General features: G+C 40.0%; 1 protein-coding gene and 1 pseudogene across 2 annotated transcripts; both read right to left on the bottom strand.

Annotated features, from left to right (window-relative positions):
• Positions 1–24,761, bottom strand: part of LOC131323882 (uncharacterized) — an 85,355-nt pseudogene that overhangs the window by 5,899 nt on the left and 54,695 nt on the right.
• Positions 8,947–11,699, bottom strand: LOC131324686 (protein RGF1 INDUCIBLE TRANSCRIPTION FACTOR 1-like). Of its 2 annotated transcripts, none has more exons than XM_058356763.1 (4): positions 11,665–11,699; positions 11,107–11,292; positions 10,160–10,375; positions 8,947–9,449 (listed from the first exon to the last, which is right to left on the bottom strand). In XM_058356763.1, exons 2-4 carry the CDS (start codon positions 11,278–11,280, stop codon positions 9,201–9,203), a joined length of 639 nt encoding a protein of 212 aa, XP_058212746.1. In that variant the 5' UTR covers positions 11,281–11,292; positions 11,665–11,699; the 3' UTR covers positions 8,947–9,200. The 2 variants fall into 2 exon arrangements, with proteins under 2 accessions (XP_058212746.1, XP_058212745.1); XM_058356762.1 differs by having other exon boundaries at positions 11,451–11,697.

The raw sequence follows: 24,761 nt of genomic DNA, 5'->3' as shown, positions 1-24,761 counted from the left end.
TGCAATAACGGGTGCTTATCAACTGTTTCCATGTCGGTATTGATCAATGGATCTGCCTCGAAAGAGTTTCAAACTCAGAAAGGTCACAGATAAGGGGACCCCTTATCCCCTTTTCTTTTTAACATAGTTGTCGAAGCTCTTAACATTATGTTGGAAAGAGCAAGGAAGCTGGATATAATCAAAGGAGTTAAGGTTGGAACCAATGGGGTAACAGTGTCTCACCTTCAGTTTGCTGATGATACTATCCTCTTTTGCAATAATGATAGAGAGGAGATGGCTAATATCAAAAGGATTCTTAGGTGTTTTCAACTAATGTTAAGGTTGAAAATTAATTTTTCTAAGAGCTCGCTGTGTGGAGTCAATGTTCCTCAACAGGATGTGATATCACTTGCTCGAATTATGGGGTGCAAGACTAAATCCTTGCCAATTAAATACCTAGGGTTGCCTTTGGGAGCCAATCCTAGAAGAATCAAAACATGGGATCCAGTCTTAGAAAAGATGGAGAAAAGGCTAAGTGTCTGGAGGAGGAGAATAAACTCATCTGGTGGTAGACTTACTCTTATTAATTCCTCTTTTAGTCATCTGCCAACGTATTTTATGTCCATTTTTAAAATGCCTCTCGCTGTGGCAAAGGCAATGGAAAAGCTCCAAAGACAATTCTTCTGGGGGTGACACAGCGGATAAGAAGAAATTGCATTTGGTGAAGTGGGAAACAATTGCTAAGAACAAGGAGTTGCGTGGGTTGGGAGTGAGGAGAATGTTGCAACAAAACCTTGCTCTTCTATCCAGGTGGTGGTGGAGATTCAATAAGGATAAAAATTCTCTTTGGGTTAAGGTTATTAGAGGAAAATACAACTTGTTACAGGGAGCTTGGCTACCGTATTTGCCAAAGGCAGGTCATGTTACCAATATTTGGTGAGATATTTGCTCTTTAGGGGATCCTCTTTCCAGTATTGGTTCTATTCTCAATGAGGGCTTGAGAATACAAGTTAATTCTGGGCAAGAAACCTCTTTTTGGAATAATATCTGGTTGGGGGATAGTACACTTAAAGAAGCTTTCCCTAGACTTTTTCTAATCTCGTCCCAAAAAGAAGACATGGTAAGTTCAGTGAAGGGAGAGGCTGGGGATGAGCACTGGAACCTAAGATTCAGGAAGACGTTAAGGGTACAGGAGAACCAACTTTTGGACGAATTACTTCAGCGGCTGCAACCAGTCATTTTGGATCAGTCCAAGGAGGATGTGTTACAGTGGAAGTGGTCTTCAGATAAGCAATTCACAGTTAAATCAATATACAACCAATGGGAACAGTTAGATCAAAACAGGAACCAGGTTTTGGGATCTCTTTGGAAGAATCTTTGTCCTCCTAAGGTGGAAATTTTTTCGTGGTTGGTAGTGCAGGAAAAGATAGCCACTAGATCAGCGCTCTCTCAAAGGAATATGATTCAGGAGAATCAACCGTTATCATGCCCTTTGTGTTCCTTGCAACTAGAAACTCCTAGTCATCTGTTGCTATTCTATCAATTTTCATGGAATGTTTGGTCTTTGATTCTAGATTGGTGGCATGTAGTGTGGGTTTGCCCTTCATCCTTGGCAGAATTAGCTTTATGGTGGTTCGACAATAGGTTTGGAGACTTGGAGAAAAAATTGTGGGAAGCTTCTTTTTATGCTACTCTCTGGTCCTTGTGGTTAGTTCGGAACGACTACGAATTCCACAATGCTACTACTAGTATTGAGGAAGTGGGTGAGTTAGTGAAGACCAGAGTTGCAATGTGGATGAAGTCTAAATTTGAGATTAAGTTTTACTCTGTGGAGGACTTTAGGTTGTGTTTGGATGGAGTTCGAAAGCTCAAGTTATAGGTCCTTTTGAGGTGTTGTAACTGTCCAACTCTCTGTTGGATGGTCTTATTTTTTTCTTGTTTATCTTTGTTTTTCCCCTCGATGTACCCTTTCGAGTTAATAAAAAGTTTCGTTTGCCGAGAAAAAAAAATGCTAATTCTGTACAACAGGATAATAAGGTTTAATCAATGAATTTTATGTTTTAAACTTAACTGAGATCAAACAAATAAAAAATTAATAAATATCTTTCATTGTTATCAAATTTGACAATAACGAAATCAAAAGTACAAAAAAAATATGTTTAACATACGTATTTGGGGGCAGTTCGATCCAGGGACACCTAAAAAAAATCTAAAACAACACCCCAAAGTTTCCGATCGAATTTCGATAATTCGAGCTGCTCAATGTAATCAGAACGTGATTTTAAAGATACCCGTGAGAAATTAGCAAAAAAAATGACCGGGAAGGGCTTCATCTGAATAGTTTTTTATTGAACGGTTTAATAAAAAACTGCTCAAATCAAGGTCCTGTCATTTTTTTTGCCGATTTCTCGCGGGTACCGTCAAAATCACGTTCTAAACACATTGAGCGGCTTGGATCATCAAAATTTGATCAAAAACTATGAAATTGAAATTTGAGGTGTTATTTTATATATTTTTTTAAGTGCCCCTTAAACTGTCTTTATATATTAAATATTTTAAATATATACAGAAAAATTTATGTGATACAGTTGGTTGAAGCCTCGCGCGAAGGCGCTGATTACAAGACCTGATTGCCTGAAGACATGGATTTGAAACTCAGGAGAGAACGTAAATACGTAATCATTCAAACCAACAAAGATTAATTAAGACATAAGTATCTATAGGTACAAGGCCCTATTTATATTACTCCACTGAAGCAAAAAACACTTGCACATGTGTGACCACCTGAAAAGCTCTCTCTCTCTCTCTCTCTCTCTCTCTCTCTCTCCCTAAACTCCCCTCCCATGTTCCTCTCTCTTTCTTTCTCTATCCCTCCCTCCTCCCATGTCTCCTCTTTTCTCTCTCAATTACTTTCAAAATATAGATAAATTATAAATTCTAAGACATTTAGAAATGGGTGTTCGGAAGTTTTCAAGGATTCAATATATTTGTATAGACTATTGAATTGATATAAAAATAGGGACTTTAGTCTTTCCACCAACCCACACAAGTTTAAAGTTCATTTTCGTGTTTCTTTTCCCTTTCGGGGGAACCTAACTTTATCCTTATCCACCAGACACAAAGTGTATGGTTAACTTTTCTAAGACCATTTAATTAGTACCAAATCAGACCCCAAATGTTACACATTACATGTGCAAAATGTGCTATATATTCTCCATCTTTCCAGCCCAATATGTTAAATATCAATGGTGCAAGAGCACATGTACAGATCATGAACAGTTCATACTTCATAGAGCACACCCGTATATCCCATTTTATTTTTATTTTGTTGATAACTCATGTATCCGGACCAATTTTCATGAACAACTTTCAATTGCGAGAACCCAATTAAAATCGGAGCAAAGTCCCGTATAGACTGGCACCCAAAAGACATATTATAGCCCATTTTATTAGGAGGATTGCAGTTTCTTTTTCTTAGAGATCAGTATAGCAAGAACTTCATTTGATACACTGTTTAATATAGGCTTTGAGCAGGCCATGAACCTAGTGAATCAGTACCGATAATGGAAAGAAACAAAATTACATGAAGTTTTAGCTTTATTCACCCCATTTGTGTCACTGTACGTGTCATCGCTTACTTCGATAGCCGTAAAATTTGTGGAACAAAATATTTTCTAGAAGGATCTGTGGAGTTTTCACCTTTGTCTGGTTATGTTTATCTCTTTCACGAAAATGGCCCATGTACAACCAACTTCCGGATTCTTATGAGCAACCAGTGGCGGATTCAAGAATTTGATATAGCGGGGGCATCAATTTTTTTTTGTAACCGTAATATACGAGTTACAGTTAAGCACATTTACTCCAGAATAAGTTTAGCATTCATGATAAATTAACAATTTTAAAGTATATATGTATTTTAATAATTAGCTACTTGGGCAAATTAACTTGCGCACCTTGACTAAATGCATTAAAACAATATTATCACATGTTCATCATCTATTTTTTTTGAGCAATGCTACGCTTACAACATTTCATTACAACATGTATACAACATGCTGACGTGGCACTGGATGGAATGTTGTAAGTTGGTGGGAACCAGTGCCACGTCAGCATGTTGTATACATGTTGTAATGGAATGTTGTAAGCGTAGCATTCCTGATTTTTCTATTACTAACTCTACTATTACAGTTTTGGGGATAAAAAGTATACAAATGCAATGTGGGGATAAACTCGAACCCACGAATAATATAAAAAATAAAGTACGCACTACTATTTTCTACTGCCTTTTGGGAAAAAAAAACCACACATTTTTAGAAGCCTTTGTAGAAAAAGGCAAAAAAAAAAAACCTGCAAGAGAGCATTGGGGTAGTCTCAAACCCACCACCTCTTGTTTAGAAGGAGAGTACTTTACCACTGCACCAACAAACAACTACTTACACGCATTCAACATAAATAATATATACATATATAAAACTGCCAAAAAAAAAATTTTAAAGGGCATGGGGGCACGTGACCCCACATGCCCTATGGTGGGTCCGACCTTGTGAGCAACGAATAAAGACCAACCAAAAGGTTGGGCGAAATGCGTGCCTAATACCAACCCATTTCATAACATGCCTCCCGGACCCTGAAATATGAACTCTGGCTTAAGCAAACAAATGCCTCGTGATAAGCACTCAAAGTTGTATAATCTTGTGCTTATTATCGTCCATTTATTATCTTTGAGTGCTTAATGTTATAGGTTTTATGCGATACTGTACGTAAGGTGTGTTTTTAGTAATTTCAGGTAAATTGTGTGGATAAGGCTCGTTTTGACACTATGTAGAGTCCTTAGTGTGTCCAAGTATCCGAGAGCCCGAAGAACCTAGACCCAGTCGGCCTTTTAAAATCTGGTTAAGTATGAAAACATGATTTTCCAAAAAAGTATTGATTTACGAGATTAAAAATTGTGGTAATTGATCATTAGATTTTTCTAAGAGTAACTGCAACTTTGCATAGTTTTATGTCAAGAGCAAAGTCATATTTTGCACCATTACTTCTAGAGAAGAAAATGTAGTTTTCTATTTTACAGTAAAAGGGGGGAGGGTCAACATTTTTATATTATTGAAATCATAATTTTCTGGCAATGCCATTGGATCCAAATGGGGGATACTTTTGTATTTTTATTAAACAAATTAAAGTAAAAAAACTCAAATAATATAGTCTTTACTTAAATTTAAGGAATGAAACTAAGGTCCAGAAAGCTGCTAGAAGTTGTGCCCTTGAACCGGAAGGAAAACTGGCCCAGACCATCGTCCAATGGTTGAAGTGTTAAAGCAGCTACCGATACCAACCAAAACCATGGTACCGATACCCAGTTGGAATTTTCTGCAGTATTGTGCCCGATCTTATAACATCTCAGGGGCATTTTAAACTTTTGTAACACGACTTCTAAGGGCTATAAATAGAATTTTAGCCCATTTCATTAGGTCATCTCCCCTTTTACTTTCTCTCTCTACCTCCCTCACTACAACATGCAAATTTGGTCTTTGCCAAAAATGCAAAATTTGTTTTTCATCACCCCATTTTGTTTTACGCGAAAGGAGTACCACCAATCGGCGACAATTTTTTTTGTCGGCTAATGTACATTTTGGTGACAAACATTTGTTTCTTCGCCGAATAGGTACTGTTTGGCAACGGATTTTTTTTTCCGTCACCAAAAACAACCAAGCTAGAAAAATTATTTTCACTTTGTTGTTGCCTAGACTCAAAATTGGAATCTCCGATTTCCAAACTACCACTCCCTTCGATGTGCCATTTACCATTTCACTGATAATATTACAAAATTTAATATATATATGTATATATGTTATTTTTAAATTAATCTATGTATAATGTATGTCAATATGTATTATTTATTTGAAATATATTAAAATTTATAAAATTTAAAAAGTAATTAGTCTTGCATTTGGCGATGAAATAGATAACATTTGGCGACGAATTCTCAATTTCGTCACCAAAAATTTACCATTTGGGAATTTCATTGCCAAAAGTTACTGTTTGGCGACGAAATTGGAAATTTGTCGCAAAATGATACTTTTTGGTGAGGAAATGGTATTTATCAACGAAATATGGGTTTCCTCGTTAAAAAGTGTCATTTATCAATGAAATACCATTTCCTTGCCAAAGGGTACCATTTGGTGATGAAATTCTGATTTTGTCGCCAAATTTCGCCGTGATATACTATTTTTGTTGTAGTGCCTTTTAGGTTTAGCTATCATACAAATAATGTTGTGGCCCCAACTCACCAAGACTATTGATCCTAAAGTGGATCTCACTCTCTAATGAATCAAAGTCTATATATATATATATATATAGCATAAGCTTTTAGAATAACTATGAGGTTCTAATTGCCTTATAAAGTAGTACAAAGACACCTCAACGCAGTCTTGTTCAATACACACAAAGTGTACTAGCACAATGAGTTGGAACTAAACCGTTTCATGTAGTCAAGACACACCTACTAAAAATATTGTACTACAGTCCTACCGATAATATGTCCAATTTCATCTAAGACCGTGAACTATATCTTATATTTCACAAGAATCGATGATCTGATCTTCTTTGTGTAATGTCGAACTCTACACACCAGATCATTTACTTTGTAAAACAAAAGACATACATGGACAACATACAATAATATTACGCAAATATTGTCCATAAAAGATTCTCATTAAAAAGGGATAAAATTGATTAATAAATAACAATCAAATATTAATTCATTACATAAAAGCATGTTTTTTAATATAAATTTCTAACACCCATAGCCCCCACAGGCTAGTCTTTTTTGTTTATATCCTATCTTCGTTTTTTGTTTTTGAGCTAACCTTTTGTTTCTGATGTAATGTGGAAGAACGGCCGCTACAAGATGTTGTAGCATGCATGTGGCGGCCACAAGATTAGTTGTGCCAGCCAACAGATCAGCCGCCAGATGGTTCTACAATAGAACCTGTGTTTTTGTTTCTTTTGCGTTTCCCCTTCCTGGATCCCATGGTTTTTTTTTTTTTTTTTTTGTTATCACCCATATCTGTTAACAGGTCGTTAAAATGTACTTTTTGCAAGTCAAAAAAGAGTTTAATGAAACTTTTTATGTCAAAAAACATCTAGAGGCCAGTATTTTGGTTGGGCGGAGAGGGGTGTGTAACACATTCCTTTCATTGTATCTTTGGCTCCCGAATTCTGAATCTCGATCTAGTTTCTTAATTCCTAAAATCTAATGGTGACTCTCAATCGATTAAGTGTGCTTCAACAGGCACTGCCAGTTAAGACACGCCCTAATGAGTGTTCTGTGATTTGCTTATTGGCCATCCTGTGTGCGAGACCATGCTTTTGTGAGCATTTATCCACAACGAGCGAAAAACATTGATTAAAGAACATATAATTTCATCCCCCATTGTCTTCGGTTTTTTTTTTGTCTCGCTTCAGTTAACTATCCTGGAAAATTAGTTATACATGGATTAAGGCGGAAAAAAACAGTTTAGTCATTAACACATCGTAGGGCCGTCTATAACCTTCTCATCATCTTCTCGACCTGTTCGGGTTTTTGGTGGTGGTTTGGCTGAATGGTGGTGGCCGGAGATGGATAGTGGCGGCAGTAGTTGAGTTTTAGGAAAAGGTTAGGTTTTAGGTTATTGGGATGAGATTGGGCCCTTTGGCCCTTTCTCTGATTTTAAGATTTTGGGTTTCGGCCCTTTTGGTTGTATCCAACATTTGGTCAGTATCCCCTCCCCCTCTCCCTAACATTTTGTTTTATAATAAAACTATTGTTAGCCCGTGCCTACGGCACTACGCATCTCGGTTGAAAGGGGATAACAGTTGTGTGATTTAGGTGAAAACCATAGGCACTTAATCGAGAAGTGGGAGGATGCACTACAGCCTTTGGATCAAATGAATCTAAGCTATTCCAACAACTTGTCCCTACACCCTTCTGTTTTATAATAGAGATGTTTCATTTGCCAATCAAAAAAAAAAAACCTTCTCATCATCTATCACACTACCAATAAAAATCCTCACTAGCTTATACATTAACAATTGCTAATTATAGACATAATAATGCAGGTGCTCATAGTTTTTTTTTTTCATTAGTGAAAGTTAATATTGATAGAAGAGCGGTGTTCATAGTTGTACAAATATCCCTGAATCTTGTTCGGCTTCACCCAAGTAACAACAGGAATCGTAACAACCAGGAATCTCTCTCTTGACTTTCATGGTAAATTTAGAAAGATTGAAATGATCGATAGAAAGAATGCTAAAAATTCATTGAGACGCTATCCAAACTTGGGAACAATATTCATTGAAAAGTTGATATATATGACCCATTACAAGTATTATTAAACAATATAATAAAAAGTTGTTGCTTCTTTATGTAAACGGCCCATGTGCAATGGTGGGCCAATGAAAATTACAAAACGTACTCCACAAAGACTTGCTTTCTTTAATTAATTTCTTAATTAATTGAAATGTACACCTTGCAACCATCAATAACAATGCTGCATTATTGCTCCCCTCCACAAGTGAATTTGTTCTTTTTGGGACCCTAACCCCAAAGAAGCACCTTCCTAGCTTGCCCTTTTTTTTTTTGTTTAGGGACCCCCCACCCTACGACACCTTATTGTTGACCTACAATATTTTAGTTTTGTACAAGGATTGGCTGCATCCAAAAAAATGGTATTCACGGTATAGTTGTTGGACTATGAGTTAAGTACTCTTCAACCCACTTCGTGATTCTAAATTTCCATTTTTAGAGTCCGTTCAAAATATTCATTCAAAAAATCAGTTGTTTAATTTTGACACTAATAGCTACATGATTGGATATAATTCGTTTCTCAAAAAAAAAAAATTAATCCAATTTTTTTTCGACAAAAAAGGATATTGTCGCATATGTAAACGTGATCTGTTCATGTAACTATCAAGGTCAATCTATTTGAATTTCTGAAATGAATTAATAATCTTTCTAACGGATCCTAAAACATGAACAATCTGAATCAGCGATGTGGGTATGTATAATCCGCCAACTATACACACATAATTGTGCAGTCCAATTTATGAACCACAAACAAGCCTAGCTAATCCGTAGGTTTTGGGACGAGGGACCCCACTAGAAGGAGGGTTGGTGAAAATCAAAGTAATAAGAGTGGGTTTTATAAAGTAGATTGTTTAGGACACTGGCCGGGGTGGTTAAATTAGGAACCAAAAGGTGCCCTATGGGGAATTCCCTTTCTTCTCCTTGCATTAGAAGGAGGTGGAGGTGGAGGTGGCGTGGAAGGGTATATGTCTTGTTGTGTGCCTTCACGCAATTCTTCTTCCTCTCTTGATGATGATATCATGACTCTAGGCCTTGACGTTCCTTCACCTCTTCTTTCAATTAATTCTTCCTCATTCTTGGCATCTAAGGTAAATCTTGCATTCCCATTTGTCTTTATACCCATAAGCTAAGCAAAGAAAAACAGAAAAAAGAAAGAAAAATACAGTTTAAGCAAAAATGAAAATTTAAATATACGTTTAAAGAAAAAATAAACAATTTTAGAAATTGTTAACATTGTGATGTTGATGGCAACGGCGATGGTAATGATGCCATTTTTTCTTGGGCAATGTGATGAAAATGATGCCAGCGTTGATGTGTTATAAACATGGGTCATGATGTTGAGAAAATTATTCTGTACTTCAGAGTATCAACTACTCACACGTATTTCTCTGATCTGTAACAGTTCCGCCTAATACGGGGGTGGAATCGATGTGTTATTTTGAATCGATGGAGTAAGAGGCAATGTTGGTTGAATTCCTTCCATTCGATGTAGTTTAATTAATTTTGATCACATCATGTGTGCACGTCACAATGGTGTTATTAGCTAGACTAGAGTACCACATATATGCTTGCACATGATATTTACATGTATGATATGGATACGAGCACATTATGGGATGTGGTTGGATGGGAGTTATGATGATAATGATAATTGGTGGTTACAATGATGGTGATGGTGATGGTTTATGAAAATGTGGGTGATCATGATGTATGCATGATGGGTTATGCACTTGTTCATGCATGTTATGCCCCTTATGATGATGAATATATGTGATATGAAAATAAGGAAATAGGAAGGAATTGAATAATTAAAGAAGAGAAAAAGACCATACTAACCTTACACCCCAATGAACAGAATCGAAATGGGTCCAAGAGGCTCCTCCCACAAATTTCACAAATGTGAGAAACTCCTTTCCCAGTCTTCGGCTGAGGCCTCTCATTCAAAAATAAAACCCTAGCACTGTTTATCACATAAGTTTGGACTCCGCTTATGTCCAATACTTTTTGAATTTCCGATACCCTCACCACATCATGGTACGACGATCGCCTTATCTACACGAACAAATTAACCAACTAAACGTGAAGAAATAAAACACTCGTATTTGAGAAATTGCAAATCTGCAGAATCAATGCCAATTGTTTTCATATCATCACATTGACTTCTTTATAAGAAATATTTTTTGAGAATCCAAAAAAGGTGCCACAAACACTAAAGAAATCCGAAATCAATTGCAAATAGGAGAGAAAGAGAGTGGGATTCTTTTTTTTCGAATAGGTACTTAAAGAGGGTCGATCATTCGCATATATCAGGGGAAGAATTAGAAAATAAGATTGTACATCAATTATAAGAGCCCGCAATAACTAAATCAAACCAAACAAATAAATCAATTCAACAACTAAAACTAATCCCATAGTAGGGAGATATAAGAATGAAAGAAATTCCCTATGGGAGAGATGAAATAATGGAGAAAAGGATTAATCCTCAATACCTCTCATTTACAAGCATACAAGAGTGGGCAACTGACTAACCGGACTTTTCTTTGATATTCTCTGAAATCATAAATTAATTTCGACCAAAGTTGTTTTTTCTTTTTTAGTGGAAGAACCAAAATTGTTCAAAACTATTGATTAAATAAGGCTTGTACAAAATCAAAACAAGAAACCATAGTAAAACAGGCCCATTGTCTTCCAGAGTCTACACATTGTTGGTAACTAGGAAGAATATCACACATTGATGAAAATGTGCTACTCCTGTGTATGAATATAATAAGTAGCGTACCCACCTGAATAACTTGATGATCCTTATGCTTTGATGAGCGGCAATAGAAGCAAAAAGACTGGTCATTGCAATCCAAGCAATACATGTTACATTCACTTCTTGCTGCATCTCCATGAGTCCGACAAACCGAGAAGAATGCCGTCGTTATCAACGGCTCTAGCCACGGTGGAACCAGCATATTTTCTGTCTCCTATAATTTCATACATCAACAGATCCACATTAACATAATTCTAGAGAGAGAGAGAGAGATAAAATTAACCAAGAGAGATGGAGAGAGAGAAAAAGAAACAGGAGTACATGTAATGTGTGGCTTTATTACATACTTATGAAATTTATAACTGACATTACCATTGTATGTAGGGGAGAGAGAGAGAATGGAGAGCTGGCTTAAATTGGGGATTCGACCTAATATTGGAGCAATGTGAATAAATTTTGCTATAGACAACTGTTTAGATTCTTCTAATCAATCTGAACAATTTGCACGGAGAATTTGCAGAAGAGAGAGAATGAGAGTTTTAGAGAGAGAGAGAGAGAGAGAGAGAGAGAGAAGGGCCTAAACAACCTGAAACTTAGAAATCAACAACAAATGAACGCCTAGACTAGAGGACAAGGCACATTAAACAAGTTTTTATCAACTTTTTACCTCATCAACGGTGGAGATCTAACGTGGTGGCTGAGGTTTGTTGTGAGCCGTTAGATTGGAGGAGAAAGAAAGGAATGGGGGTGTTTGGCGCTTACGCTACTTTGGATCTTCTTTGCGTCTCTACGTAGGCCATGAGGTCGGCCACCAGGCTACGCCTCTGTATCCCATCTTCTGCCACGCGTACAGTGTTCCACGTGGAGCAATCGAACGGTGTGTGTAGATGGACCCCACCTAGTTAATTGTGACGTATGAAATGAAACGGAAGATGTCGATAGCGAATAAAAAGTTGGAACAGATTCCACACCAAAATAAAAAAAAAGAGAGAATAAAAAGTTGGAAGAGTTTTTTATTATTAAGCTATATGCCCTTGAAGATTGAAGAAATTTGAAAATAATGGTGGTGACTTTTTATTTTTAAGTGGCGATTAAAAAATAATTTTAGTGCCCAATCATTTTAAAACCACATATATTTACACAAATTCACTTACATTCATATTGGAGCCACATACACTACCCCTCCAATGTGCATAGACCCTATCAAAAGATGTGAATGTGTGTAAGTGTTTCTGGTTAAATACAAATTGTTTTAGTGCCATCGGGGTACCGTAACGTAGTTTCCAAAATCCTTTCACTTAGATTGATGTGGACATCAAATTAAGTAGTACGTGGTTCACTGGCGGAGCTAGAATTAAAAATTCCGGAGGCCGAGTCATAACAGAAAAAAATTTAACATCAAACAAGTCTCTATTTCTTACCCAACAAATAAGTAAAAGAAACAACTACCACTATACTTGCATTCCATAGTCAAAGGATAAGCCAAAATACATTTTTCAAGAATGATTATTCATAGAAATAAGCTGGGGAAGGCAATCAAGTAAGTTAAGGAAGACCTTTAAGGCAAGCCATAAAGAAGGGAGCTAGCAAGGAAAGAAAGGGAAGGAAGCTAGCAGGAGCCAGAATCAGACCTATACGCCGGACTAATTTACGAAGGCAATCCAATCTGTTGAATCCGACTAGAAGTAAATTCCCGCAAACACACCTACCCACACCAGATAAAACACTAATCGCCTGATGTCAACTTCTACGGCAAAAGCTTTTAAGAAGAGAGGTATCAACGCTAATACATTTCATAAGAAAATCCTCTCTTTTTTTTATCTAAAAGGTATAGATGCAAATTGGAACAGTCATTTCAATCTTTTTCGAAAGCCAACCCTAAAGATAGGAGTTCTTATCTCTACTGCCTATCCAACCCGATTTGGGCTTCTTGAAAAGGTCCAAAAAAGACCCGTGTTTAGGTCGACAAGTTTCCTAGGCGCTTCCTCAATTCGGAAGAATCACACTTCTTCCCCGTAAAGGCAGTGACTGAAGGAAGCTAGGAGTGAAAAGCAAGCCATTTAGGAAGGCGAGCTTCTTATGCCACTTTGGTACCGTGAAAGTCCTTTCTTTACTAGTAACTGGTCAATCCGTGGTGCGATATCTTTATATCTTTATTCAGTGCGATAAATGAGTATGTGCTAAATCAGTCTTCTTTCCTAATTCGGTCTCGAATTAGGAAAGGAAGTTGTGGCACTTCTGAATATGAGGAGGGATGAACCATTGATCATAGCGGGGTAGAATAGAATGGCGATATCAGATCGGTTGTTGGTGATGCGCACGCAGGAAGAGAACAAAAGTTGTCTATCAATCAATCAAACCGATGTGTCAATTTCAAATCTTGAAAATCATATAAGATTGATTGAGTCTAAATTAAATTGCATCGCAATTTTCCTTTCAATATATACAATCTGCTGAACATTCAAGTTGATTCAATCAATCAATATCAAGCCGATTCAATAAAGGACAACACAAAAAGCAACAAGTGTCGCGACTTCATAAGTCGTCAAAAACGATGGAAGGAGAAGGAAGGGTTTGTTTGGAAGATTTGTTTTATTTGTTTAAGAATAAAACAGAAGGAAAATCTTATTTATTTATTTATTTTGAAAGTTGGGGGTGGGGCCGGGCCCCACCGGACCCTGAATACTTCCGCTGCTGCATGGGTTCTAAATATATGTGTGATAGTGGAGGAATTTGAATCATCGCGTGACGGTATTTGAAGAGCACTAAATAATTTCTTGGTCGTTGAGATATATTTTGGATTACCATCTGTATAAGTAGACAAAAGAATTAGAGTAATTTTAAATGTGCTATTAGTAAACGGAAAATAATAGAAAATTGACATAATCCAACGGTGGAGTGCGGCCGGCATCATAAATTATGTTGGGTTACAGTAATAGCCAAGAAATAGTGCAGATCTCCATAAGTATCCATTGATATCGACCGTTGATTTTATGGGCTTTTAAAAACTTTCCTACAATAAAATAAAATAAAGTAAAAAAAAAAAAAAAGAATCTTTCGCCGTAGGATAATAAAATGCAGATTAGTTAATTACCAAAAAAAAAAAAAAAAATGCAGATTAGTTAGTATGTCGGATGCTATCAGAATATATAGTACTCCTACATTATTGTGGTCACTGAAAAAGAGAAATGCTATACCATCCACATTTTTACTTGGGTATGTCAAGCACCCTTCGATTCATAACCGTTTGAATTAAAATTCATACTCCTATGGATAAGAAATTACTATAACATCAACCTCGAATTCCTAACTTTCGTAAAAAAAGAAAAATGAAATTCGTAACATCAATTTACAAAGCTATGAATTAAAGGGTTTCATATTGTGCAAACTCAAGTAACCCTACTGATTTTATTTATTTTTTATTTTTGAAGCTAGATGTTCGGACCAATTTGTACACATCTCGACTAAATCCAAATGTATAAGTCAAAATATTACTGTATTAATAAAAGTGAATATATAACTTCTTGAGAGATGGTTTTTGACTAAGCAATTGTATATAAAATTGAGTTCTTTTAAGGCTAAATAGTTGCAACATTTAGCTATACTTATGTGTAGTGAGATTTTTTTCGTTAAATAACTTGTTATAATTCCTCGTCGTAATGTGGTTCTACCTTTTTTCGTTGTTTGAGATTTTGTTTTTGTTTTTTTCAAACGAAAATACCCATCAATTAATTAAACTAGAAAACCAGTCATAAAGACTAAGTATCATATTACATATTGCAGACAAGCCTAAAAAAAAGGGGAAACAAGAACCAAATTTAGATTCTAAGGTGTCCAACACTTATGGCATCAGCAAGAACAAACTCCCTAGCTGCAAAAGGAACATTTTGGTAACCACGAACTCCTCCTCTTGTTGGAACCCAGACGAGCCAAACAATCTGCAGCTTGATTAGCTTGACGGAAAGTGTGGATAATGCTAGAATTGGTTATGTCGGCAATATGCATGTCCAGCCTCTTCTGCTATGTAGTGCTGAGCATGGTCCAAAGGGCCACCTTCATTGCAGAGCTAACTGCCACACTAGAATCAGACTCGATTAAGACATTGGACATCCCTTTCTCAAGTATAATCGTAAGAGGTAAGGTGCCCAAATCTCCACTTCAAGGTTGGAAGACAATCAGCTTTTCCATAATAATCTAGAATCTAGCTGCCATTGCAGTCTCTAAAGATCCCTCTAAATCCAAACTTGTTATTCGACTCAAAAAAGCACCCATCAATATTGAGCTTGACTCCACATATAAGAGGAAGACACCAAAAAACTTCGATGACCAAAAGAGGCCCCATTAGCTAACTGAGACTGCATAGCAACAGAGATATCCTTTGCATATGTTAGAACAGTCTTGGTTAACACAAAATCTAGGATATCAACATTATCAAAACATTTTTTGTTTTGATTTTTAAAAATTTCCAAATTTTCCCGAGAATAACAATAAAAACAGTGCTCCAAGGTTGGGACTTATCCATATGAAAAGGGTATTTAGCTTTGGAGTTTATTTTTATCCACTTCAATATATGAAGGCTTATCAAGTCTCGAACTCAGCCAATAAGGTCTACGAAATTTAGACCAAATGACTTTGGATTTAGTGCAACCATGAAATAAATTATTAATGTCTTCAGGAGACTCATCACAACGAGGGCAGAAACTCGTAGCTGTCATACCCCTGTGAGCTCTAAGGCCCCGTTTGATAAAAGTATCAGAGGGGTGGGATTCGTAAGGAGATGAGATTAGGATTGAGATTGATAATAAGAAGGGATTAATAATGAGATGGGATTGATAATGGGTATGTTTGTTTAAGATGAGAATATTAGATGGTGGGTGATAAGTATAAACTAACCTCCCAAAGTCAACTCAGGCAATAAAGCCCAGCACAACACGAAGGTCCATGAAGGGGACCTAATAACACGGAGCTTAGCTTGAAGCACTAAGCTCGGTAGACCAGCCCATAGGGTAACAGTCAACCTATAAGCACAACTCATCTCCAGCTCAGCCAAGGAGCTTAGCGCAAGAAAGCATTACATCCAGCTCCGTCTTAGAGCTAGGGAGTAAGGGAAGTGGTAAGCCAATCACCTGAAACCAATCACTATAAAATACTCTACGGAGGAAATTCATATTGTCTAAAGGACTCCTGAAACAACCAAGGTCGTATCCTGCAGGAAAGGATAAGGACCAGAGATCCCAAGGGATAAACCTTTAAGAACTTATATGTCACAATGACTCTTGATCCAAATAAACATCAAAAGAGTCTTGAGTTAGAAAGAACACTCCAAAGCTCATCAAGCCCGTCATGTAGGTATAGGCCCAAAAGGTCTCAGTTCACATGGAAATCTTTGCACCATAAGGACTCTTAACCTTGCTAACAATCACAGAGTCCAAAGGTAAAAGGACTCCTCAAACTTGATAAGGGTCAGGGAAGTCTTGAGGTGAGGAGGACACTCTAACACCTATCTGTACCCGCCACGAGCGAATGAGACTTAAGAGTCCCAGTCCTAAGGGATTCCTCCCAAGTTGCCTATATAAAGATCACACCTCCACATCACAAAGGTACGAGACTGATACACAATAAACTGAGCGGCCGAAGGACCTCACTTCCTAAGGTGCTGAAAACCGCTTCATCAGTGGGATTATTAATATTATGTTTGTTTCATATGGAATAGGATTAGATTGGTAGTATACATTTACATTTTTGCCCTTATGCAAAACTGATTAATTTAATTTATGGATGAATATTTTTGGATCAAACTTATTTTCCAAAATACAATCAGAACATCAAAAAAATACTTTTGAAAAAAATTTATTACCCGGAAGATTTCAAGAAAAGTTATCACCAAATTGCACCAAAAAATTACTGAGAATGGGTTCAAGTGCCTTCTGAGAAGAAGCAACGAACCGTGGCATTTTGGTAAATGCAAAAAAATGGGTTAGGAATAGACTGTCAATACCACCTACCATGGGGGATTCCTAATACCCCTATTTTGGGGGATTTCTACTCCCATCAGCTTACCAGTCCTCCCCAACATTGTGAAACCAAACATAGAATTAGGAATCCCAATTCCTTCATAATCCAATCCCATCTCCCATACATCTTAACAAACTGGGCCTAAGAGAGTTAGTAGGGAGAGAGTTATGAAAGATCAGCCATTTGAAAAGCTGAAGTTTAGCAGGAATTTTTAATTTCCAGATCTATTCCCCAATCAGCAACTGCAATATCTCTAGGATTAACAGTATTAAAGACAACAATAGAAGAGAACGTACCATTAGGAGTCCCCACCCAGGTGGGGTGATCAATGAAAGTAGTATAATTAAGAATATTAACAGAGAGAATGTCAGCCATAGTTTGGGAATTAACAATGTGAGATCCCAACCAACACTTCTATCAATAATGCTACTCAATTTAACATTCAAATAGCCATGATTACCAGGGTACTGTAAATCAAGCCAGAGATCAATCAGGGTCTCATCGCCAATTCTCCATTTAACACCTTTCTTAAGAATGACATTAACCTTCCACACGAAAGAGGAGGGTTTTTTACAGGGCCAAAAAAGAATTATTTTATTATGCAGATACTTGTCTTTAAGAATAGAGAGACCCACAAGCTATCTTCCCTAGATGTGATTTTCCAACCGAACTTGGCCAGGAAGGCCAAATTATGATGTTTAAAGCCTTTCTAAGCCCAAGATCCCCAATGTCCTTACCTTTGCAAACCTGATCCCAGTTTATAAGATTTTCTTTTTCTTTTTCTCTGTGTCACCCCCAAAGAAAGTTACGGTTGATCCACCCAACTTATCACACACACTAATAGAGATTTGCATAGTTTGCATGGTATAGCTAGGGATAGTGGAAGAAACTGATTGGATCCTGGTGGCCCTACCAGCAAGATTAAGTGTATTGTTATTTCAACCAATGAGCTAGTCTCCCCTGGACTTTCTCAATTAATTCATTAAAGTGAGCTTTACTTACTCTGCTGTGGATGAGAGGTATATACCAAGGTATTTTCCCTAGTCAAGAGTACACTGAATACCAACAATAGTGGACAATCTATTGGCTCTTCTTCTCGAAACATTAGGAGAAATAAACATTTTAGACTTACTAAAGTTTATATTTTGCCCAAACATCTCACAAAAGTTAGTAAGCACTTCAATCATAGTATAGCAGGTATTAAAATTATCTTGTCCAAAAAGAATCAAGTCATCAGCAAAGAAAAGGTGAGTTAAGAGGGGAGGACCTCGATACCTTTCCACTTGTGATCCTCAGCCTTCCTATTAATAAGAAGTGAGAGACGTTCCATGCACAACACAAATAGATACAGGGAGAGGGGATCACCTTGCCTAAGTATTCTCCCAGGGGAGAACTCTTTTTAAGGATTTCCCATTCCACAAGATAGAAGTAGAGACACTCGTAACATAACTCATAATGAGATTAATCCACTTAGGACTAAAATTGAAGAATTTCGAAGTATCCTCAAGGAAATCCCAAGAAATTTTGTCATAGACTTTTTCCAAATTGATTTTTAACATCATACACACACCCACCTTTTTCCTTTCTCTCCCCCGCCCTCAAAATATGAAGAATCTCCTAGATTAGAATGATATTATCACTAGTGGAGCAACCAGGAATAAAACTACTTTGACTGGAACTAATCAATTGATTTAAAAAAGGTCTGATTCTAGCCACCAAGATCTTGGTAATCATTTTATAGATCACATTATAGAGACTTATGGGACGAAAAATTTTCACTGATTCAGGAGTCTCAATCTCATGAATGAGCACAATATAAGTTTTGTTAAGTTCCCTAGGAATGGCACTATCAATAAAGCAATTGCTAACAAAGTTGCCAATATCAGCACCAACAATGTGCCAAAACTTATGGTAGAACACAGCTTGAATGTCATCCGGTCCAGGAGCTTTATAGAAACGGATGGTAGAAATGGTAAAGGAGGTGATGGTTCTGGACCAATGGAAAGTGACGACATATGCCAAGAATAACGATTGACTATCAGTTCAGTGATCGTCAGAAGTAAGTGGCGATCACCACCTCTGAAAGTTGCGATCAATGACAACAAGGATAAGGAGGGGGATCAGAATGTTGTTCCAACAACTTAGGTTCACAACCACTCAAGCAGAACTCGATACTCTTAGCTGTATAGTGTCACAACAACTTGTTCATCATTGGAAAATACCCAAGGTAGGGGCTTAAATACTCGATAAGCCAAATTAGAGTGTCCACAACCCTGTGTTCGTGACGGCTCCTACCTTGTTTCCCTTCAAGCCATTGCCTCATGACCCACGTTCCTTTGTTGATAAAAGATGAGCGTGGTAGTGAGGTGTGGGCACACGCCCCGAAAATAGTAATTGCGTTCGCCCCTTATCAAAGTGCGGCGAAATGCTCAATTCAGAATCGCCACTTGGGTTTGAAGGTCCGCCACCCAAGGAATCGAACTTGAAACGTTTGCTACGTTATTTGATTTGAGAAAGGCTTGTAGACTGGTCCGTCGTCACCTTGATATCTCAGGTTCGGGAGCCAGGTTACGAGAGGGGAAGGGTTTTAAGGCATCCTTCTCGCCTAATCCGGAGATCAGTCTTTACTTGGGCAATTGTAAAACGTTTGTGATTCTTTCTCATTAATCAATGTTTAGCCAGTTAGAGCGGGGGAACAGTTTAAAGGAATTAAAACTGTAATATGTTTACAAGACGTGATAGATGGTATGCTCGCTTATTGAAACAGTTAGTATGGATGAAAACAGACTCTTGTGAGAACCTTAAACAGACTGGAAAGCATCGTTTCGAAGGGTCGTGCGCAGGAAAAAAATAGCATGCACTGATCAAGTCACTGCATGTTGATCTGACCTACGCGCGCTATACCAAGACCTGTGCGCGCCAGTAGGTTCAAACCCACAACTCTTATTTTCAACCCTCTGGGCTCTAGAATGACTAGTGCACACTTAGGACAAACCACGCAGTTTATTGGCAGTTTATAATATACAGTTTATAGACAGTTTGAATAGGCTTAGGGGCCACCTGTGGGCAGCGTGCCCTTCGGAACTTCCAGATTCCGAAACGCGAGAATGCCCGGATCGAGGGAGCGCGAGCGGGGAAGCAAGCGCTCGCAAAATACAGAGTCGCCACTTGGGTTTTGAAGGTCCGACACCCAAGGAACCGTATCTCGAAGCACTTGCCGCGCTGTTTGATTTGAAAAAGTTAAGGAACCAGTCCGTCATAACCATATCTGGGTTCGGGAGCCAGGTTACGAGAGGGGAAGGGTTTTAAGGCACCCCTCTCGCCCAATCCGGAGATCGGTCTCTACTTAGGCATTTGCGAAAATGTTTGTTTGCGATTTTGTCTCATTAATCAATTTTTAGCCAATTAGGGCGGGGGAACAGTTAATCGGGGATTTAAAACTGTAGCAGTTTGCAGGATGTGATGAGATATGGCATGGATTAGTAAGATGACAGGTAATAAATGGAATGAAGTTCAAAACATCGATCATACATCAAGACAGCACTGTGTATGATTTTGGCACGAAGAAACAGCCAGCTTGCATGCGTGAGTTCATCCGCATGCAAGCAAACCGTCGCGCGACATATCCATACCCTCGCGCGAGTGTTCATGTTTCACCAATGGTTTGAATTTCATTCCCTTCTGGGCTCTGGAAGGACCAGTGCTCACCCAGGTGCAAACCAAGCAGTTTATGGGTACTTGAAAGTAAACAATATTACAACCAACAGATAGAAATATTATGAAAAAGCAACCCCTAAACAGTGGGGGTGTCTAAACAAAGGCCAAGGCCAAGCTGCTCATGCAAGGGCATTCCCTGGGAGAGAGAGAACCATCGCGCGACAGTGTGAGACAGCCGCGCGATTGTTCTGACTGGACTTCCAGGAATTGCTTTGCATACTTGGGGCTCTGAGACATGTTCAGGAGCATCCCAAAAGCATTCCAAACCAAGAGGTGTTATAAACTAAGCCTAGCAATGATTTTCAACATGCAAAATAGCAAAGCAGTGAGCTAAATCTCCTTTAAAGACTTTTAACAGACTATAAGCACAATAATAAACTTAAATACCAGGGTCCCTTCCCCACGTGGTCCATTCTCACGCAGACAGAATCGTCGCGCGAGCATCTAGGACCATCGCGCGAGGGTTTCCCTGCTAATGGCTCTTGAAACTCTGCCAGCTTTAGGGCCAGAACTGGTATCAATTACCAGCCTTGACCCTGCCAGCCCCCCTCAGGGGTTCGAACAGTGAACAGAAAGATATTATACCTTTGCCTTGAATGCCTTGGAAATGGCTTGAATGATGAGATGGTGAGATTTGGAGGGTGATTATGTGGGTTTGAGTTGTGTGAAGTATTTGTGCTTGAGCTCTCCTTCTTCTTTCTCAAAGAGGGTTTTTTTTGTAACCCTTTGCAAGGAAGCAAAAGGGTGGTATTTATAGGAGAAGGGGGTTAGTGGATGGCTAACCAAGCCCTTGTAACCAGCCAGCAATGCTGGTTACAAATGCTTGGTGGAGGAATGGGTGGCAAGGTTGATGGGAGAATGGGGGGTGAGGTGGTGCAAGGGGAGCCCCCCCAGAACGCTGTTCAGCCGAGAAAACGGGGTCACATGGGTCTGTAGCCCCCTGACCAACACGCAATCTGGGTGAAAATGACAGGTGTTGACCATCGCGCGATGAAGTGAGACCATCGCGCGAGGGTTCAGCCAACCCCGCAAGGGTCAATGGTCAAAGCTTTGACTTTGACCACCACCTGGCAAATGAACCATCGCGCGAGGGTTCCAGTATGTCGCGCGACATTCAAACCCAAGGTTCAGGTTCTGATTTTAAGGTTTTAAGGCTAAGGATGGGTTCCTCACATACCAAACTCAAGCCATTCCAAGTTCTCGGGACTGTTTCGACCTGACTCATCATCGGGGAATCAAGGAACCGAAGAACAAAGTAAAACGATCGGGAAGTCAGATTGGGGTGTCTACAGTAGTCCCTCTTTGACGGCACGCGGAGCACCATTGACTGGTACGGGTAACGTCAAAGATTTCTAGACACCCATCCAATCCACCCAAAAGCCGATTTAAACGAAAAGGGCTAGCAAGTATATACAAATACCGTGCACCAACGGATCGGGGAGCAGATTGATTGCTGATCCGAAAATTGGACGGATGGATCGTCACTGATTGATAATTGGACGGATGGATCGTCGCTGATTGAAAATTGGACGGATGGATCGTCGCTGATTGATAATTGGACTGATGGATCGTCGCTGATTGAACGTTGGACGGATGGATCGTCGCTGATTGAACGTTGGACGGATGGATCGTCGCTGATTGAAAGTTGGACGGATGGATCGTCGCTGATTGATAGTTGGACGGATGGATCGTCGCTGATTGATAATTGGACGGATGGATCGTCGCTGATTGAAAGTTGGACGGATAGATCGTCGCTGATTGATCATTGGACGGATGGATCGTCGCTGATTGAAAGTTGGACGGATAGATCGTCGCTGATTTTGGTGCGGGCGGACCACTGCTGGGGATATATAAACGTGTGTCGGGTTTAAAAGACATTGACTCACAATAAACTTCGAAATTGTTGCAGCGCCTAAGTGAGAACCCATGGGCTCTTAAGGGTGAATGAGCATGATTGGGCCTATCCAGAAGTTGCATTGGGCCAGGAGGCCCAACCAAACCATCGCGCGACATATTCAGACCATCGCGCGAGGGTTCTTTGTTCAAGCCCGGATCTGTTAAGAGCCCAGACCCGGCCCGGACCTGCTTTCTTCCATACAACCGACGGGGACGTTCGAAAACCGCTCACAACAGTTTCGAACTCCCTCCAATACTATTCTCTCCCAAACTCCTCCTCTCCAAACCTTGATTTCGTCCCAAAACCAAGCGAACCCACGTGCGTATCATCGTCCATGGCTGATCACGACGTTACTCGGGGCAGTGGGGAAGTAGTTGATCGTCCGGAGGACGAGGGAAGACCAATGGTGGTCGAAACAGAGGATCGGCCGGCGACGGGGGTTGTTGTAGACACCAGTGCAGAGGTAGCGGGCGGCGGCGATGGCGTACAGAGCCACGAGCAGGAGGCGGTTGGCGGCGAGAATCGTCGCGCGACGCAGTCAGACCGTCGCGCGATGGTTGAGATCGGGGCCGAGAGGGCTGGGGTCGTGCAATTGGACCCGAGCGAGGCCGTGAGTGGTTCGGTGGTGGTTGGTAGCAGCTCCGAGGGTGTGGGCAGTGGAGGTGCCGAGGAAGGTGGTGCTGAGCCAAGTGAGACTCCGCCAAGGGATCCGGCGAAGGGTAAGGGTGTGGCGAGCGAGGAAGAGGAAGCCACGGAGGTTCCACTGGAGGAGGTACTGTTTCGGCCGGGGGCCACATCGTCAGGCCAGAGGCCGATCACACGACAGGATCTTGCAGAGTTCCTGAGTGACGAGAGGCTAGCCCGGCTGCTTGAGGAGGATCCCATGATTGGGGCCGCCGTTTTGGAGGCTCGAGAGGAGCGAGAGCGGGAGATAGCCGCTTCAGAGGCTACGGCGAGGGCCGAAAGGGCGAGAGCCGGTGAGGAGGAGGTTTTGAGGGACGCGGAGGCCGAGGAGCGGGTTGGAGCGAGGGGGGAGGGACCCAGAGTGACCGCAGTGTCAGAGGCAGAGAGCTTGACTCGTGCTCCGTTTTCAGCAGAGGGGTACAGGTCACCGACTCCACACCTGTTTGTGCCATCAGGTTTTGCGGCATACAAGCCACGGCAAGCGGAGTACGACCCCGAGCTCGTTCTGAGAGACCCCGATACCCACATTTCTAGCAGCTGGGCTGAGGTAAATTTCTGAAAATCCCTCATTTACTTTCGTGATTGCAAATTCAATACAATGCATGTGCTTGAAAACTGAAGAACATAGCGCAACCCTTTGAAGTAGATACGAATAGTGAGACTTGTAGTTTTACGTCGAATGCCATGCATGAGACATAATAACTTGAACCAACCATCTACTGCCAAGTTGTATTGATTACCTAGAACTTGAGAATGAAAGCTTTGCATGCTGATATATATCCTCTGTTGCTTGTTTCCGTGTCTAATGCAGGAGAGAGCGAGACAGAGGGACATCCGGGGTTTCGGGGGCGCTTGCAGCTCCTTGGCATTGTACCAGGGTTTGCCGGAGAGGGTGAGGCAATTGGTGGATATGGCAGGTTTTGGGGAGTTCATACAGACCTTGACTCGGGCCAGAAATGACCACGCGGTCTTGGAGTGGTTCTTGGGAGAGGTGCCCAAGGTTGAGGAGGGGATGGCGAGATACGGCCAGTTCACGAGATACCTTGCAAAGGAGGTGGCGACGGAGCAGGAGGCGGAGCAGATGGCCCGGGCATACCTATTGTACCTTTTGGTGCTACTCTGTACCCGAACAGGCGCAGCAAGGTTCACCTATCGTACTTGCCTGCACTGAGGGATCTGAGGACGGCCTCACGTTTTGACTGGGGAGGAGCTGCGCTTGGCGCGGCCTATGGTTTCATGGGGGACTCGTCGAGGACCGAGATAAGCACAGCTGGATACTGGCGGATTTGGGAGGTATGATCATCATTGAGTAAAGCACATTTTCCATTATGTACTTATCTGTTTGGATACATAAACTGCTTAGATATACT

Source organism: Rhododendron vialii, chromosome 4a, assembly GCF_030253575.1.
Source record: "Rhododendron vialii isolate Sample 1 chromosome 4a, ASM3025357v1".
NCBI classification, from domain to species: Eukaryota; Viridiplantae; Streptophyta; class Magnoliopsida; order Ericales; family Ericaceae; genus Rhododendron; species Rhododendron vialii.
The sequence above is the reverse complement of the archived record's forward strand: the minus strand, read 5'-3'. Positions and strand labels throughout refer to the sequence as shown.